The sequence below is a fragment of the Ranitomeya imitator genome, chromosome 6 (genome assembly GCF_032444005.1).
Source record: "Ranitomeya imitator isolate aRanImi1 chromosome 6, aRanImi1.pri, whole genome shotgun sequence".
NCBI classification, from domain to species: domain Eukaryota; kingdom Metazoa; phylum Chordata; class Amphibia; order Anura; family Dendrobatidae; genus Ranitomeya; species Ranitomeya imitator.
In genome coordinates, this window is record NC_091287.1 from 76,717,722 (window position 1) to 76,737,831 (window position 20,110).

Sequence of the window (20,110 nt, forward strand, 5' to 3'; positions counted from 1 at the left end):
GAACAGGTGCCCACCTAGAGTCGCCAACTCATATACAAGTAAACAAACAAGGCAGCACTCTGTAGCGCTATAGCATTCAAAATAAATATGAAAATTCAATTGCATTTATGCATTGCAAATATGAAAAATTGAGAATGCTTAGCGCATAAATTGGCCAATTCATGTGTACCTGGAAGCCACGTTAAGGCGATTCTCGTTTCCAGGACCTATCTTAATGCCAATCCTCGTTTAGACAGTCTAAACTCTATTGGAACCTAATGTGAATTCTCTCCTAGACTAAAGTCTAATATCTCTGTGGAGGGGTAGTGATACTGCTGTGATTAAAAATGCCTGAGGCATTTTCAACTTTTTCATATTTCTAGTGCAGTAATGCATTTCAATTTTCAGATTTCATGCTTGCATGCTATAGCGCTGCTGAGTGCTGCCTTGTTTGATGTTAAGCCATGTGAGTCCTGCAATCGCTATTGGGCTGCTGCAATCTCACTTCTTGTGCTTCTGTGGCATTCATCCAATGGAAGTAAGAGCACAGCAGCCTAATATCGGCGCTGTCGTCTTACTTTTTTTTTTTTTTACTTTTTACAAAGATTACTTTATTTAATAAGGGGATATTTTGGTAAAAGGAAAGCAAAACTTTTAAAGTAGGCCATATTCTATAGCTTAGTGTACCATAAACAAAAATAACTTTTTCTATTATACCAATCTATATTTCTTTTCACCTTTCATGTCCTGATGTTGATTAATGTCCTGAAAACAAACAAAGCACTAGAATGCTTGTTCGTTGAACACTGGCAACATTGGATCCACATATGTCAAGTCCACTACTAATAAAAGTGCTTTCCACTTTGGAAATTAAAAAAAAAAATTGTAAAAAGATCATAAAAAACACTACTCACTTTGCTGCTCCCAATCCAGTGCTTCCCAAGTGCACAACTATTCTGTACTTCCTATTAGCTCTTGAATGAGATGCAATGATCCTTCAGCCGATAGCAACAGTGACCCACCTCAGCCAATGACTAGCTGAGACGTTATCAGTGTAGGGACTGGGCAACCTCGGAGCAGATATTGCTTCCTAAATTATTTTAACCCATTCTGAACCATTAGAAAAATGTTGAAGTGGACAAGTTAAAGTCTAGATGAAAATGTTCTGTCTTGTAGAGAGTGGAAACACCTTGATCCAAAGTAGGTGCATTCCATTTACAAATACTTTGTGACCAGTTTAATTTAAGTGCATAATACACTGAAAAAATTGCTAGACATAACAGAAATTACAGTTGTAAGGGTGTTTTAACATTGCGTTTAGTTACACGTTTGTGGGTCTTGTCAGGGCTTGCGTCAGAACCACCCGTAAAACGAGATTTGAACACATGTGCTGACGGGGCAATAGACTATAATGGTGCTGGCAGAGCAAATGTATGCTCACCCATGCATCATCTTTGAGCGTGTACGCCTACTGGAGGTGGACACCCAGATGTAGTAGACTGCGTTTGGGCGTCTGCCACTAGTAGGCGTATACGCCTGGAAATGATGTACGGCAGAGCTCATTGTTGCTCTGCCAGCACCATTATAGTCTATGGCCCGGCAAATACCATATGTCAGAATCCCATTTTGTGGGGGTATGAACGCTAGCCAGGACGGGACCCCTGAACGTGTAATTAAATGCAATGTGAAAGCACTAACGCTCTTGTTCACACATCCGTTTATCCTCTCCATTTTTAGGCTCCATTTAGAAAAGGCAAATGAGACTTATAAACAGAATTAGGATCCTGTGAGCTCCTGCTTCATACAGAAGCCAAGGGGTCCCATTGATTTGTATGGGGACTCTCTTTTATGTTTGTGCGTTTATTTTTTATTTTTTGTAAAAATCAAATATTTTTTATTATTAAAATTCTATTTTTGTGACGCGACAGTAAAAAGCAACAACTGAACCATGAAAGGGACCCAGTCCCTCTTCTATCCTCCTCCCACGACATGTCACCCTTTTAAACATAACATTTTGAGAAAAATGTTTCACAGTTCTGTCCACAGCAGATTAGAAGTCTTACAATATGAATAATCACTATCATAATAGTATTAATGGGGAGTCTAAATCTTGATTTGGAACTGTTATATATGTGAGTAAAGCTGCCCAATATGGCATATAGCACCTATCATGTCTTTAAATTGAATCTATACATAAATCAAAATAGTCCTAGTCGAAATCTTTACAGTTCTCTGGATGCTAGGCCGGAGCCATCAATTCATAAAGACCATATTTTTTCAAATTTGGAAATGGCCTTCCTTTTCAAATTTATATTTTTTTTCCAGATTTAATATCCAATTATAAATTCTGTTATTGTGGGCGCCTGCTCTGATAACCAGTGTTGTGCTATCAGTTCCCTGGCCATGTATAATGCGTGCTACCGCTATTTTGCCATGTTCGTCAGTGCTCAGATCTCCTACTATATATATCCCAGTATAGATACTAATCGTGATTCGTGAGGGATCTGTATCGACTGTGCATGTTCTATTAATGATCACTATTACATCCCTCCAGAAAGTTTCCAAAGCTGAGCATGTCCACATCATATCAAGCATGTTAGCCGGGATGTTTTACATCTAGCACATGCCCTTCGTGCATTTATTTTTAGAAAAAGTTCTGCAATGGTTTGTTAAAAAAAGAACAGATTAACAAAAAGTATGAATGCAGCTCAAGTGCCATATAATATATAATTCCACCCAGGCTGTATATTTGTGTAGCCTTTTTTTATTCAATAGGATCTTCCCAAACACCCTTCAAATACGTTGACATTGTCATTTAGCAGATTTGTCATTCACAGGGTATACGTATACAATGGATTCTAAATGCACTTCTTCCATTATTATTATTAGTGGGGTTATTGGGTCCTTGTAGAAATAATAATTCTCAGTATGTAATGATATGGAGATATTTGTCCTTTATAACTGGGTGCTCTTCTTCTCCTCCGATTCACCATTTAGTGTGTGTGAATTACTTAAGTTGTCCTTTGGCAAACTGTCTGACCTGAAAGAAGACATTTGCATTCATTAGTGAACATAGCAAAATAAATCTATGAACATAACGCCTGATAATGGTGTATCACTGGCAAATAATATAGAATTAGAATTCTACATCCATGCATGCAGTGATCAGCCAAGAAGAATGCCAGATACTGTTAACATCATTGATACTGCCGTAGTAAATCTCTGACATGCAGCATTATTCTCAAATCTAAAATAGTTTAGATCTGTAGGACAAATTTACCTTGGAATATTATTGACTTCAAATGTATGATCCTGTAGATTCTTGCCCAGTGTCTCTGGTAAAAGGAAGCAAAAAAGACCCCCGATAATAGGCCCACTTCCATAAATGGCCATTGGTATAGCCGGATGATATTTGTCCAGAAGACTAATGAGTGGTGCTATGATCCCAGCTAGTCGAGCTGTCATAGAGCAAAGCCCTACTCCATTCTGCCTGGAATATAGAAAAAACTACAGTAAAAATATATACGGTAATAGTATTTTTGGTGAAATAATGATAATAAACATAAATATGTACCGTATTTTTCAGATTATAAAATGCAGTTTCTTATCCCAAAATTTTGGGGGAAAATTGGGGTGCATCTTATAATCCGACTGTAGTTTACCAGGGGGGAGGCGGCTGCGGTGGATTTTGCCTCCCAAAATCTCTATCTATGCATTTGCCGCCTCTGGCGGACATTTTCCCGAAGTCCACCACAGTGAAAAGTATGGGAAGGGAGGGGACCCATGACATTTTGTAAAAGCCCGGGTCCCGTCGCACCCTCGCATCGCCAAGCTTCCCTTTAGGAACTGCAGCAATTCAGACATAAAGTTACAAACTACTTAAAGAGGGGGATCGCCAAGTGATGAGATGCATTGTGCATAAAAGTGGACAACGCTCTCCTGACACAATAGCTGCAGAGTTCCATATCTTCCTTGGCATTAACATCGGCACAAATACAGTGCACCATAGCATGGGTTTCCCTGTTGGTTCGTATTATGTGTCCATGGCTTTTCGGGTGACGTCGTATGATGCCTCCTAGGGAAGAGCGGATCGATTTGTGGGACTACTGCCCAATAGTCATGTGAGGTTCAGGAATAGCTTTCCTTCCAGGATCCTCGGTATGGCTTTTGATTAGCCGAGCTGGTACAACGTTATCATCGCAGTATGATACATTGATGACATTGCGCCAACCCAGCTAATTAAAAGCTGCGTTGGGAATCCCAGAAGATAAAAGATTCACGAGCCTGCCGTCCAGCATACAGAGACTACTAACATTGTTGACGGACCGGAATCCTGCCAATCGATCCGCTCATCCATGAGGCACCATGGATAGCTCCATATCACTGCATGTACTGGAGCACACCATGATCTTTTTAATCATAGATTCTCTTGGAATCTAAAATAAGATACCATCACTTGGCTGTAAAATTGTAAAAACATAGAGGTAATGTATTGCACAGTAGTGGCGTGATGATTACCATATTACAAATCAGTACAATATAGACATGCGATACGACCATGTGCTTGAGCCCTAGAGTAAGAAAGCCTTTAGAATGTGTTTCTTTGACTACAGACATCTCACCTTATTATTGTGGGAAATAACTCAGCAGCATATATATAACAAATTGAGTAGGAAGACGCAGTTGCAAATTTTCCAATTACTGCCAGCACAGTGATCCCGACAGATAACTCTGAAAATGTCACAGATTGATATTCATTAGACTGCTTTTATATTGAGAGCGCTTCAAAGGCAAACACAACATTACAGTTAATTTGGAAATCTTATCTTTACCCATGTATTGTTGCATCAGTGAGTTTCATATGATCATCTGGAGCTTAAGGGGTTCTCAATGAGCAAGGTCATTCCTACCATAGAGGCAGACCATGTGTCTGCAATGAGGTAACAGCTGTGAGACCCCTCTCTCCATAGGATCGACATTGCTTGTATGCAAGAGGAAGGGGACAGAGAGGTGACCCTAAGGTCTAGGGAAAGGTTAGAGGGGCAAAAGAAACATCAAACGTTTGTTTCTGGGTGGCAAAACCACTATAGTAGGATAATATTTTGTGACTCCCGTTCTTCAACAGTTGCAATCAAAATTATTCAAACCCCGTTACAATTTAGACTTATTATTTCAATTTAGAAAACATTCTGCTATTTTCAGAAAATAACAATTTAGATAACAACACAATATAACAAGTGGTTTATCCAAATTCATAACAAAATACCACTTTTTACGATTACTGCAGTCCCAAAATCATTCAAATCCCTCATAAGACCACAAATTTGCAAATCAGATATTGTCTCGGGTAGAACAATGCCACCAATCAAGGACTTCATATAAGACATCAAATACTTGGACTAGCTAGGGGTTTGTTCACTGAGACATTTGATAGCATATTAGAAATATGGCAGGAGAGTGGGCCAAAAAGTGAAAAGAGAAGAGACCATTGTATTGCAAAAACGAGAAAAAAAAAATACAAAAAAAATAACAATAACATTCAACGTCCGTAAAGATACAGTTGGAAGAATAAATCTAAATTCCATATCAGGAGGTCTTTAGATTGTGGGAGGAAACTGGAGAACCTGGAGGAAACCCACGCAAACACGGGTAAATCATACAAGTTCCAGTGCTAACCACTGAGCCGCCGTGCTGCCCTAAAGTACTAAAGACATTTGTCGTTAAGTGGTTGAATAGTTCTGAGATTACAGTAATCAGTAAATGCACATTTTTTGTTGAATTTTTAGAAACCACATCGTTGAGAGGTATTTTAATTGTTCTTGTTTGATTTGATTATTGCAAACAGCTCATTGTACATTGTAAATGTTGCTAATGAACTTAATTTACATTGGACAATGTATCATTTTGAATGAAACTGTATATACAGTGTATGACGCTGTACATGAATACACCTAACTAAAAGCAGCAGCACTGACAATGTGACAGAGGGGGTGCACGCCTCTACAGACTTATCCAATAGTCACAAACAATCAAGAAACATGGAGAGTGAGGCAGCTCATCCAGTGAAATGTACCTCTTTAACCCATGCAATATTTTTTTACTTAAAGAGAATCTAACAGCTAATACATGCTGCTTGATCCATACAAAGCATGTATCAGGCACTGACTGTATGATTTCAGCCATGAAAAACATAATTTAAAAGTGCCGGGGACTGAGCCGCACAGGAGACTAGTCAGAAAGGTGGGTGTCCGATGGCATCTCTCCACCCACTACCAAAAACTGATAGATCCCTCCTTATGGGTATGTGCACACAATGCAGATTTAGTGCAGAACTGCAGCAGATTTTTCTGCAGCAGAAACGCTGCAGAACTGCACTGTGATTACAGTACAATGTAAATCAATGTGAAAAAAAGCTGTGCACATGGTGCAGAAACATCTGCGCAGAAATGCTGCAGATTTCAAAGAAGTGCATGTCACTTCTTTTGTGTAGTTCTGCAGCGTTTCTGCACCCCTCCATTATAGAAATCCATTGGTAAAATCTGCACAAAAAAACGCATAAAAAACACAAAAAACGCACAAAAAACGCACCTGCGGATTCTGCCAGGAGATGCAGATTTAGTGCAGATTTTATGCAGAAAATTCTGCACCAAATCTGCAACGTGTGCACACAGCCTAAAAATGCACGCAAGTAGAGACCTGCCACTCAAGGGGAGGAGGCAAGGAGAAGCCACCAGGGACTGAGTCCCAAGCAGTGTTTAAAGTAGGCTTTTCTCTAAAATGCTGCAGAGTTTAAGAATCAAACACAATACTCACAAAAAGTTAGGGATATTTGGTTTTTGGGTGAAATTTATGGAAAATGTAGAAAGTGATATTTTATCATGAAAGTCGGACATTTCAGTAGAAGCATGCAATGGTGATCTTCTCATCTCAAACAATTTATTGAAACAAAAGTCAACAGCAGTGGTGGGTACACCCCAACAAAAATGTCAATGTCTCAATAACTTGTCATTTGGCCTTGAGCATCAATTACAGCCTGACAACGATTTCTCATGCTGTTCACAAGTCGAATTATTGTCTGCTGAGGCACGGCACGCCACTCATCTTGAAGGGTGGCTCTGAGGTCATTGAGGTTCTGGGATACAGAGTTATGAGCCTCTATACAACGACTCAGCGGATCCTACAGGTTTTCTATAGAATTCAGGTCTGGAGAAAGTGCAGGCCACAACATTGAGGTACCGCAGTGTCCAGCAGGAATTGACTAACGATATGACCTCGATGAGCTGCAGCATTGTCATCCATTATGATGAAATTAGGCCTGTGTGGTTCATGCAGAACCACAATGACTGGATTAGTCATGTTATTCACGTAGAAGGTCAGTAAAAAGAGGGAGACACGAAAGCGCAAATAGGGTCTTATCAAACGTTACACAAAGTTGCCCACCAAGAAAACTACTCACCTGGTGAGATTAAAAGAAGGACATACCGTATTTTTCGGACTATAAGACGCACTTTTTTCCCCCAAAAAATGTGAGGAAAATGGGGGGGTGCGTCTTATAGTTGGAATGCAAGCTTACCGGCAGTGGTGTGGCGGCGGCAGAGGTGCGGGGATGATGAGGCAGTGAGCGGTATGGCGTGAGCGGGGTCCCTTCCACAGGTGAGGTGACGCAGCGGCTTTATCGGTGGCGGCAGCCATCTTCCTGAGGCCACGCGTGTGCAGATGGAGTGCTCTGCTTCCCGGGGCTTCAGGAAAATGGCCGCGGGAGGCTGCGCGTGCATAGATGGAGATCGCGACAGCCATTTTCCTGAAGCCGAGATCTAAATCTGCGAACTCGATTTCAGGAAAATGGCCACCGCGATCTCCATCTGTGCACGCGCGGCCTCCCGCGGCCATTTTCCTGAAGCCCCGGGAAGCAGAGCACTTCATCTACACACGCGCGGCCTCAGGAAGATGGCCGCCGCCACCGATAAAGCCATGATTCACCCGACTCTGCTGCTTACCTTGGATACTGCGCCGCTGCGTCACCTCACCTTTGAAAGGGACCCTGCTCACGCCATACCGCTCACTGCGCCTCATCATCCCTGCACCTCTGCCGCCGCCACAGCACTGCTGCAACCCCCCCATGGACACCAGGCCGTGGCGTCGCCCACCTAAACAGGAAGGGACCCTGCTCAGGTGCACGCCATATCGCCCACCGCATCACCGCACCTCTCCCGACACCATGCTTCCTGTGACCCTGCTTTGCCACCTCCAGCCCTCAGGTAAGATACTGTAAATTCGGACAAAAATCTTTTTTTCTGCAATTTTCACCCCAAATTTGGGGTTCGTCTTATGGTCCGGTGCGTCTTATAGTCCGAAAAATACGGTATATTAATGGCGGCTGCTGCAGATCCACAGGTCAGTGCAGGACCTGATTGAAGCACACACTTAGATAGGAGAAAAAAGGATCATCCCCGCGCTGCCGCAAGAAGAATTTCAAAAATTGTAGAGGTTTTCAACGTGGTTTATTTACCGTGGTTTAATAAACCACGTTGAAAACCTCTACAATTTTTGAAATTCTTCTTGCGGCAGCGCGGGGATGATCCTTTTTTCTCCTATCTAAGTGTGTGATTCACGTAGAAGGGGCTTATCACTGTGCCATTCACAAAGTATAGGGCAGTTCTGTATTGCATAGATGAAGGGAGGTACATGGCCAGTTTGCTCTGGGCCGGAAAGGAATTCTCTTTTCCCTGAAACCCCTCTCCAAACAGGAGTCAGACAGGTGTGGGGTGTTGGACTGTGGAGTTCGATCTTTACTCACTTTTTGAGAGTCCTTGTAACCTCCCCATCCATGGGACCGGATCCGGCTGCAGCTATAGATATGACAGTAGACCATAGGTCCGAGTGAACAGGATCGGCTTTACTGTGTAATACAGATACAAGCAATTGCGGCACACAAATTGAGACAGAGTCCCTTTTTGGTGATGTTCCCTTGGTACTGTGTATTGCAGTTCTTGACTTCTTTCTGCCTGACCTGCCCCCCGCCTTAACATCTTTTGTTGGACCCAGGAGCTTCCTATCCAGCATAACAATTTCCCTGAAGCCCATCATCGTTTCTTTTCGCTCACCTGGCCGACATCTTCATTGGGGAGACAGAGATATGGCACTCAATACCTCCTCCGGGCAGTAGGCCCAAGACTGTTAAGGCGTCCACATGAAGTTTGAGATATTTCTTCCTACTGTTAGGGGACTTGAAGGAACTGAATGAACCCTTCTGCCTCTGCTACATCCGTTTTATTAGAACCCATTGGCACCCTCATTATATAGCACCTTTTGACTTTCCTAAGCTCCTCCCTCTCCTCCACTCCTGACTTAACTGAACAGCGCTGAGGTCCACTGGTCCCTCGTCCAACATAGTAGACGACGCCTGTGCCTGGTGTTGTGGTCAGGTATCCTTGCAGGTCATCTAGCACGCAGACCATGCTGATGTAAATGGTTTTGAATGGTCTGACATGACACTTGGGTGCTTCTCACCACCATTTAATGTGCCTGGAGTTCTGTAGAATTCATCATCCAGTTCCAAAGGGCATTGTTCACAATGAAGCGGTCATCAGTATGGGAAGTGGCCAAATGACGTCCACTTCTCTGCCTTTCTGTGACTTTTGTAACCTACTTATGACACTGTGCCACTCTAAGCTTAGTAGCCATTTCCGTCTGAGAACATCCTGCTTGAAGACTCACAATGGCGAGGTACTGGTGATCGATTATTAGGTACCGTCTTAGTCTCATGATGTCAATATGTGAACAGTATGATGTGGAGGACCATTTAAATACCAATTCTAGATTAACCTCTTAATTTATTGGGCAATTCATGGATCATACACCTGTTGTGAAGTTTGCCATTAAGTTCTTCGCTAGAGAACAGCAAATTGTGCAAAATGTACTGAAACATTGAACAGTGGGACATATGCATTCAAACGTTTAGAGATGGTCACATTGGGTTCACCTGAAAAGGTTACAGTGCAATTTAGGTTCATCCTGAAATTTTGCCAGAAAGCCAAATATCCCTAACTTTTTGTGAGTAGTGTATATGGTTGAAATCATACAGCCAGTGAATCCCAGTGCCCATCTAATTCATGACCAGCTGTGGTGTTCTCTACATCATTAATCTCACTCCAGTACCTGACTGGAGTGAGATCTCTGGTTTAGCATACGGAGGCACACAGCACTTGTCAGATTCTCCAGCACGCCCCTCATCAAGACCGGCGAGAACATAAATTAAAGCAAAATAAATTTATGCAAAAACAGAGGGATATGAGTCAATACATGGCTTACGTTTTGGTATTGCAGTGATAATGAGACAAGCAGTTCCTCCCAATAAAAGAAATAATGATTGACTCAACCTTCTTCCAAAAAATTGCGCGGTGAACATAGATCCAATACGTGCAGGAATTTCAACAGCTCCAAATATGAGCTGAGTAAGATAAATGTTGAGCCCAAAGCTTCCTACATTTAGACTGAGGCCGTAATACACTAAACTGTTTGCAAACCTAGAAAAAAATGTCAAAAACATAGAAAGTTTACCTTTGAGCCATTTTTATGAAATTACACGGGTATATTTGGTTTATGCAATTATTAACGACATACAGCCTTCATAACACATTAACTTGGCTGTTGGGCAATGGGTTCAGCTTAGAAGGACTTTGTCATTTAAATGCCGGCTTCATTACCCCAACAGTGGCTGCGGCATGACAAATATATAGCTGTGCGCATCAACTTGGGAACCCGACCCATGGTGATCAGCTGATTGCATTTGGTTGTATATAATGAGGCATTCCATTTAAGAGTACATCCACTCAGGAAGTAAATTGAGCAGAAAAAAATATTTGCAAAATACATGGCAAAATCCACACAAGTTACTGCAGATCTGCAATGGATTTCACAATAATTCATATTAATATAGGGAAGATGACTGGATTCTCTGTCTGGAGGTTATAGGTGAAAGACCAGCAGAATACCGACTGTGTTACAGAAGGGGTATATGCAAGGACACCATTTATCAATGTGATATCTGGCCTGTGTATAAAAGAATGCTTTAAACTGTACTGCGCATCCAAGGACTACTAAATTAATTTCTGACTTACATACCTAACCAACATATGCTAAACTGACGTTCACTACACAACTCACATAAGCCAACCTGACGTACACTACACAACTCACGTATGCCAGGACAATTATAAAATTGACATACAGGACACACTAGATCAATTCCAATATATGGTCACATGTGGGGGATTTCCACTGTTTCGGCACATCAGGAACTCTCGAAACGTGATATGACGTCCGCAGACCATTCCCCCAAAGTCTGCATTCCAAAACGTCACTCCTTCACTTCCGAGCTCTGCCATGCGCCCAAACAGTGGCTTTCTCCAACATATGAGTATCAGCGTGCTCAGGAGAAATTGCACAACAAATTTTGGGGTCAATTTTCTCCTGTTACCTTTGTGAAAATAAAAAAAATAGGGTCTAACAGATCATTTTTGTGGGAAAAATTAGATTTTTTTTGTTTTCACGACTCAACATTATAATTTTCTGTGAAGCACTTAGGGGTTCATGGTGCTTACCACATATCTAAATAAATTCCTTGGGTGGTCTAGCTTCCAAAATCGGGTCACTTGTGTGGGATTTCAATTATTTAGTCACGTTAGGGGCTTTGCAAACAACATGACAACCGCAGACTATTCCATCAAAGTCCATTTTCCAAAACGTCACTTCTTTACTTCCGAGCCCTGACATGTGCCCAAACAGTGGTTCCCCCCACATGGGGTATCAGCGTACTAATGAGAAATTGCACAACAAATTCTGAGGTTCAGTTTTTCCTGTTACCCTTGTGCAGATCTCCAATCTGCATATGCAAGGCTTTCAAATCCCGTTCGAATTATCTAAAAACAGTCAAAGGGCTCATTCCCACTTGCAATGAAAAATCGGACAAATGCAATCCGATTAAAAAATTGTGTTGAATTCGGACTAATGTTATTCTTTGATTGTGTGTTCACCTGCGTTTTTTCCAGCTCGGATCAGATCACAATCAGACTGGAAAAAAATCGCAGAATGCTGTGATAATTGGAAATTGGATCACATCCCACAATAGAAGTCAATGGGTGCAAGAAAAATATCCCACAGCACCCGGACCATGTGAGTGCTGTCAGATTTTTACACACCGATTGCATTTGAAAAGCCGGCAATTCATGTGCCCCGTACAGTGTAACCACACTGACAGGTTAGAATAGAATAGATAGAACAGATATATATATATATATATATATATATATATATATATATATATATATATATATATATATATATACAGTACAGACCAAAAGTTTGGACACACCTTCTCATTTAAAGATTTTTCTGTATTTTCATGACTATGAAAATTGTACATTCACACTGAAGGCATCAAAACTATGAATTAGCACAAGTGGAATTATATACTTAACAAAAAGGTAGAGGTTTTAATTAATAAAATCTAATCTACCCAAAGATTTCATGCATTATAAGTTCATGCTTAAAACATACAACTCTGCCATTCACCTCTCCAAACAAACCTATTTCAACACCCTCATCACGTCACTGCCCAACAACTCTAAACATCTCTTTGACACTTTTCATTCCCTATTCAACCCAAGAGTGCAGGCCCCAACCATGGATCTCCGCACTGACGATCTGGCCAACTACTTCAAAGAAAAAATTGACCACATCCGACAGGAAATTATCTCCCAATCCCTTCATACTATGCACTGTCCTCCCTCCCCCACTGCATGTAGTTCACTCTCTGACTTTGAACCAGTTACAGAAGAAGTAATCAGGCTCATTGCATCTTCTCGCCCGACCACTTGCACCAGTGACCCTATTCCATCACATCTCCTCCAGTCCCTTTCCCCTGCTGTCACCTCTCACCTAACAAAAATATTCAACCTCTCTCTCTCTTCTGGTATCTTTCCCTCCTCATTTAAGCATGCCATCATGCATCCACTGCTTAAAAAACCATCCCTCAACCAAAACTGTGCCGCTAACTATAGACCTGTCTCTTATCTTCCCTTTATCTCTAAACTCCTCGAACGCCTGGTCCACTCCCATCTTATCCGATATCTCTCATATAACTCTCTTCTCGACCCTCTTCAATCTGGTTTCCGCTCTTGACACTCTACTGAAACTGCCCTCACTAAAATCTCTAATGACCTAATAACAGCTAAATCTAATGGCCACTACTCCATGCTAATTCTCTTGGATCTCTCTGCAGCATTCGATACCGTGGATCATCAGCTCCTCCTCACTATGCTACACTCCATCGGCCTCAAGGACACCATTCTCTCCTGGTTCTTCTCCTATCACTCTGACCGCTCTTTCACTGTATCTTTTGCTGGTTCCTCCTCCTCTAACCTTCCCCTTACTGTTGTGGTTCCTCAAGGATCAGTCCTAGGCCCCCTTCTCTTTGTATACTGCCCCAATTGGACAAACAATCAGTAGATTTGCTTTCCAGTCCCATCTCTATGCTGATGACACCCAATTATACACTTCTTCCCCTGATATCACGCCTACCTTTTTAGAAAATACTAGCGATTGTCTTACCGCTGTTTCTAACATCATGTCCTCCCTCTATCTGAAACTGAACCTGTCAAAAACTGAACTCCTCGTGTTCTCTCCCTCTACTAACCTACCTTCGCCTGACATTGCCTTCTCCGTGTGTGGTTCCACCATTACTCCCAAGCAACATGCCCGCTGCCTTGGGGTCATCCTTGATTCCGAGCTTTCATTCACCCCCCACATCCGATCATTGGCTCGCATCTCAAAAACATTTCTAGAATTCGCCCTTTTTTGTTTCGTTCAACTCTGCAAAAACTCTTACTGTTTCTCTTATTCATTCTCGTCTGGATTATTGTAACTCTCTACTAATTGGCCTCCCTCTTACCAAACTCTCCCCTCTCCAATCTGTCCTGAATGCTGCAGCCAGGATCACAGTCCTCACTAATCGTTATACCGATGCCTCTACCTTGTGCCAGTCATTACACTGGTTACCCATCCACTCCAGAATCCAGTACAAAACTATTACCCTCATCCACAAAGCTCTCCATGGCTCAGCACCACCCTACATCTCCTCCCTGATCTCAGCCTACCACCCTACCCGTGCTCTCCGTTCTGCTAATGACCTGAGGTTAACATCCTCAATAATCAGAACCTCCCACTCCCGTCTCCAAGACTTTTCACGTGCTGCGCCAATTCTTTGGAATGGACTACCCAGGTTAATACGATTAATCCCCAATCACACAGTTCTAAGCGTGCCCTAAAACGCATTTGTTCAGACTGGCCTACCACCTCAACACATTAACCTAACTATCCCAGGTTCTTTGCATCATGCTCTCATACACTTTATGCAGTTAATTAGCCCTCTGTGTCTGTACTGTTACATATTTAGTCTGTTAACTGGTTCAGGCAGCATTACATGAACACCCGATCCTTACACTATGGCTGGTCCAAACAACGAAAGCAATTGTTACCATCCACCTCTCATGTCTTCCCTTTTTCCTCATAGTTTGTAAGCTTGCGAGCAGGGCCTGCACTCCTTTTGGTATCTGTTTTGAACTGTGATTATTGTTATGCTGTAATGTGTATTGTCTGTACAAATCCCCTCTATAATTGTAAAGCGCTGCGGAATATGTTGGCACTATATTAATAAAATTATTATTATTATTGCTATTAATAAAAGACTATTTTTCGGAAAAAAATGTTGTTGGCTCCCACATAATTTTCATAACTATCAGAGGGAAAGCCGACAGCTGGGGGCCAATGCTTATAGCCTAGGAAGGGGGCTAATACCATGGAGCTTCCCAGGCTATTAATATCAGCTCACAACTGTATACTAAGCCTTTACTGGCTAATAAAGTGAGGGACCCCAAAAAGAAAATGATGTGGGGTCCCTCTATAATTAATAGCCAGCAAAGGCTGTGCAGACAGCTGCAGGCTGATATTAATAGCCTAGGAAGGGGTCATGGCTACTGCCCCCCAAGCTAAAAACATCAGCTCTCAGCTGCCCTAGAAAAGGTGCATCTCTAAGATGCGCCAATTCTGGCACTTAGCCTCGCTCTTCCCATTTGCCATGTAGCTGTGGCAAGTAGGATGATAGTTGGGGGGGTGATGTCAACTTTGTATTGTCAGGTGACATCAAGCCCCGAGGATAGTAATGGAGAGGCATCAATAAGACGCCCTCATTACTAACCCCATAGTCACATTGTAAGAAAAAACAGACACCCAGAAAGAAGTCCTTTAATTGAAAGAATGACACAGACTCCTTTAATATTCTTAATTAAGGGTTTTTTTAACAAAGTTTGCAATTTTGCTTAACCCCTTAGACAAAAAAAAACCTAGACATGTTTGGTGTCTATGAACTCGTAATGACCTGGAGAATCATAATGGCAGGTCAGTTTTAGCATTTAGTGAACCTAGTAAAAAAGCAAAACCAAAAACAATTGTGGAATTGCACTTTTTTTTTGCAATTTCACCGCGCTTGGAATTTTTTTTCCATTTCCTAGTACACAATATGTTAAAACTAATTGTGTCAGTCAAATGTTCAACTCGTCCCGCAAAAAACAAGCCCTCACATGGACATATTGACTAAAAAATAAAAAAGTTATGGCTCTAGGAAGAAGGAGAGCAAAAAACGAAAACGCAAAAACTAAAATACCTCCAGTCGTGAAGTGGTTAAATTTAGATCGTAAATGTCCTATGGGGATGAATTACAAAAGTTACCTTTTTTATATTTATTGAAGTTTCGTTATCTGTATTGCTACCATTGCCAATAGATTAATATGTCCGTTTTCCTTACACGCCTGTTATGTAGTTTTCGTTAATCACAGGTTTCTGTGATTGGTTCTAGTTTACAAAGAGATTAGTGTTATTCTAATACTCTACTGTGATTAAGGGCATCTTGGATGCCAGAAACGCATCCGTTTTTTAACGCTGTATAACTTTTTTTATGGCTTGCTAAATAAAATCGTTGCTTTATTGAACCACTGGAAGTGCCAGTCTTCCTCCATTTTCCCTTCTTTTGTTGCTGTGCCACTCCAGCTGGAGACATGGTACCCATCGGTTTTGCCTCCCATGAACTCTACACCATGTTCCAAATTATTATGCAGATGACATTTTTCTCGGATTTTCCTAAATGCTCGGTGCAAATGACAGTCAGTCTAATAAAAGTCATCACCCGTTAGAGTATACATCGAATTTTATTGAAGAAACCTCCCAATGATAACAGTATAATCTCCAAAATGAATAAAAACTCAAAATGCACTGTTCCAAAATATTAGGCACAGTAGAATTTCTATACATTTGATATGTTTTAAAGAACTGAAAATGCTCATTTGTGGAATTTGCAGCATTAGGAGGTCACATTCACTGAACAAAAAAGCTATTTAACTCCAAAACATCCTAACAGGCCAAGCTACATGTTAACACAGGAATCCTTCTTTGATATCACCTTTACAATTCTTGCATCCATTGAACTTGTGAGTTTTTGGAGAGTTTCTGCTTGTATTTCTTTGCATGAAGTCAGAATAGCCTCCCAGAGCTGCTGTTTTGGTGTGAACTGCCTCCCACCCTCATAGATCTTGTGCTGGATGATACTCCAAAGGTTTTCTATAGGGTTGAGGTCAGGGGAAGATGGTGGCCACTAGGGTTGAGCGACCTTGACTTTTTTAGGGTCGAGCCGGGTTTCGCGAAACCCGACTAACTCAAAAGTTGAGTCGAGTGAAATCGGCCGATTATGGCGAAAAGTCGAGGATCGACCGAAACACGAAACCCAATGCAAAGCCAATGGGAATTTTTTTTTTTTTTTTTTTTTTCTCTCTCTCTCCCCCCTCCGTCCGTCCCTGAACTGAAAAGCTGGTGTTACACAGTGCAAATCGCTACAGCGCACAAGCGACAACATGGCGATAGGCGTCCACGCCCCTAAGACCTATGTCATCACTCTGCCCACGCCCCTTCATTGGCTGAAAAAAATGGCGCCAAGCACGTCATACGAAACGCGACTTTGGCGCGAAAGTCGCATACCGCATGGCCGACCCCACACAGGGATCGGGTCGGGTTTCATGAAACCCGACTTTGCCAAAAGTCGGCGACTTTTGAAAATGAACGATCCGTTTCGCTCAACCCTAGTGGCCACACCATGAGTTTATCTCCTTTTATGCCCATAGCAGCCAATGACTCAGAGGTATTCTTTGCAGCATGAGATGGGGCATTGTCAGCATGAAGATCATATTGCTCCTGAAGGCACGTTTCTACTTTTAGACGATGGAAGAAAATTGTCAATCAGAAACGCTATTTACTTTACAGAGGTCATTTTCACACCTTCAGGAACCTTAAAGGGCCCCACAAGCTGTTTCCCCATGATTCCGGCCCAAAACATGATTTCTCCACCTACTTGCTGACGTTGCAGCCTTGTTGCAACATGGTGGCCATCCACCAACCATCCACTACTCCCATCCATCTGGACCATCCAGGGTTGCTCGACACTCATCAGTATACAAGACTGTTTGAAAATTAGTCTTCATGTATGTCTGGGTCCACTGCAACCGTTTCTGCTCGTGAACACTGTTTAGGGGTGGCCGAATAGTAAGTTTATGCACCACAGCAAGCCTTTGAAGGATCATACACCTTGAGGTTCAAGGGACTCCAGAGGCACCAGCAGCTTCAAATAACTGTTTGCTGCTTTGTAATGGTATTTTGGCAGCTGCTCTCTTAATCCAATGAATTTGTCTGGCAGAAACCTTCCTCATTATGCCTTTATCTGCATGAACTCTGTCTGTGCTCTGTTTCAGTCACAAATCTCTTCACAGTATGATGATCACAAAGTTTTTGCAAAGCATCTAAATTTTTCATACCTTGTCCAAGCCATTGCACTATTTAACGCTTTTCATGAGCAGAGAGATCCTTTTTATTTCTCATATTGCTTGAAACCTTTGGCCTGCTTAATAATGTAGAACATCATTTTTAAGTAGTTTTCCTTTAATTAGAATCACCTGGAAAACTAATTATCACATGTGTTCAAGATTGATTTCAGTTGAGCCCTGAGACACAATACCATCCACAAGTTTATTTGAAAAACAAAACAATTACTGTATTTTCTGGCGTATAAGACTACTTTTTAACCCCTGAAAATCTTCTCACTAGTCGGGTGTCGTCTTATACGCCAGGTGTCGTCTTATAGGGCAGGTGCGGAGTAATCTGCGGTCGCCACATATTGTGGGGGGAGCAACCCCAATGACGAGGTGAGGGGGCACCTCACCGGGAAGGTGTAAGTGAAGCAGAGGCAGAGAAGGAGATAATAGGATACAAGGGTGAGCCAGATGAGTGAAAGAGGAGTGTTTTTCTAGGCACAGCACCGCTCTCTCTCTTTTTTGCATACCCCTGGCATCCCAGACGCTGACAGTTTGCTTCACTTACACCTTCCTGGTGAGGCGCTCCCTCACCTCGTCATCGGGACCACTCCCCCCCACTATATACGTCGACCGCAGATTGCTCCGCACCCACCCTGTAAGACGACACCCGGCATATAAGACAACCCCTGACTTTTGAGAAGATTTTATATTTTAACTGGAAAAGTTGGGGGTCGTCTTATACGCCGGAAAATACGGTAAATCTTTATGACACTTAAATCCAATTTGCATAATAATTTGGAACACAGTGTAATCTTACAAGTGGAATAAGCTCCAACCACAGCCTTTTCAATAAAAATAAGTTTAGTTTAAAGAGTATTGTTTTTTTTTTTTCATAAATCCATAGTATACATAAAAATAAGACACTGTAATATATCTTATCGGATAAATCTGCTTTATTCTCAAGGACCAATCATTTAATCTAAACATTTTCAATTCTCAAGTAAAATCTGTCTTCAGTAAATACAGATTTTCCCATTACTGAGATAGGAAATGGCAGTTAGTGCTCTTAAAGTTCTATGGAGAACTGTAACTGTTGTTTCGGGAGAACTTGCTCTTAATGTCGGTGTCTGCCTTTAGCTCCTCATAGAATTTTATAAGCAATAACTGTCTTCTCCGTAATCATAAGTTCTATATTCACTTAATATTGATTTTACCCATGATAAGCGGACCCGTGGAAGTTTAGTACCAGAACATATAACACTGCATAATAATTGTCGGGTACGAAACCATGAATTGAGAGTGAAAGATCAATCTAAGAGTCAAAAGATGACATTTTGTCTATTATAAAGTTGCCTTTTTCATGTACACTTTTGATTTATGAAATAAAAATTAAAACAAAGGCTACTCTTTAAGGATTGGGTATTCTCATGATTTCTTTAGTCAGTAGACCCTGTAATGCTTGTTCTATGCCATGATAGTATGCTTCATTCTCATAGGAAGTATTAGCGAACCTTTAGTAAGCTATTTGCACCAATTTTCTAGTGAAAACAAAATAGTACATTTTGTCGCACACCTGTTTTGTGCTAAGTGTGATTCTTTTTTTCGATTTTACTATGCAACATTTCTAAAGATTTAGTGGGGTTAAGCGGTCATCCAAAAACGTTCTAAATTTACTGAGTCAGGTGCATCTTGGCTTTTCCTACTCCAACAGTCTCCTATTTAAGACCGACATATGGAGTACATTCCCTTCAGCGAATGAATCCACCTCATCTCCATGTATGTTCAACATCTTTACCTAATTACTTTTCCCCTATAAAGCAAAACTGTATTATTTTATGATTTTAGTGTTAATTAAATTTCCAATTCTTGCAAGTACCTAGAGATGAGTTGGTGTCCAGGTGTTGTCTAAAACATCAGACCCACTACATTTCAGCACCTTTAAAGGTCTATAGACCAATAGATAAGAGGTTTTTACAATTGTCTTTTGGTTATCTCTAGCAAGGACACTACTGTTGGAACTTACCATACCAAACACATAATGAGCGTTCTTTTTCTCAGAGTTGGGTTCCTAAACAGATCTATCATGTTGCTAGATTTTGCCTTTTTTTCTTCTTTTAACTTAAAAGAGTAAGAATAGAAAATAACAAGGGAATGTAATATTATCAATAACCCAAAACTAATCCAAGTACTTAAATAGTTTATCCAGGACTATTTTTTCT

At 41.4% G+C, this 20,110-nt stretch overlaps 1 protein-coding gene across 3 annotated transcripts in view; it reads right to left on the reverse strand.

Annotated features, from left to right (window-relative positions):
* Positions 1 to 2,336: 2,336 nt before the first annotated feature.
* Positions 2,337 to 20,110, reverse strand: part of LOC138641949 (solute carrier family 22 member 13-like) — a 42,387-nt gene continuing 24,613 nt past the window's right edge. The window contains exons 6-10 of one of the 3 annotated variants that reach the window (XM_069729786.1): positions 19,915 to 20,009; positions 10,291 to 10,505; positions 4,602 to 4,710; positions 3,260 to 3,469; positions 2,348 to 3,019 (exon numbers count right to left, since the gene is read on the reverse strand). In XM_069729786.1, coding sequence (XP_069585887.1) covers positions 2,935 to 3,019; positions 3,260 to 3,469; positions 4,602 to 4,710; positions 10,291 to 10,505; positions 19,915 to 20,009 — 714 coding nt within the window. In that variant the 3' untranslated portion in view covers positions 2,348 to 2,934. Of the gene's footprint in view, positions 3,020 to 3,259; positions 3,470 to 4,601; positions 4,711 to 10,290; positions 10,506 to 19,914; positions 20,010 to 20,110 lie in introns of those variants that run through there. The other 2 variants (XM_069729787.1, XM_069729788.1) reach the window with 2 other exon arrangements.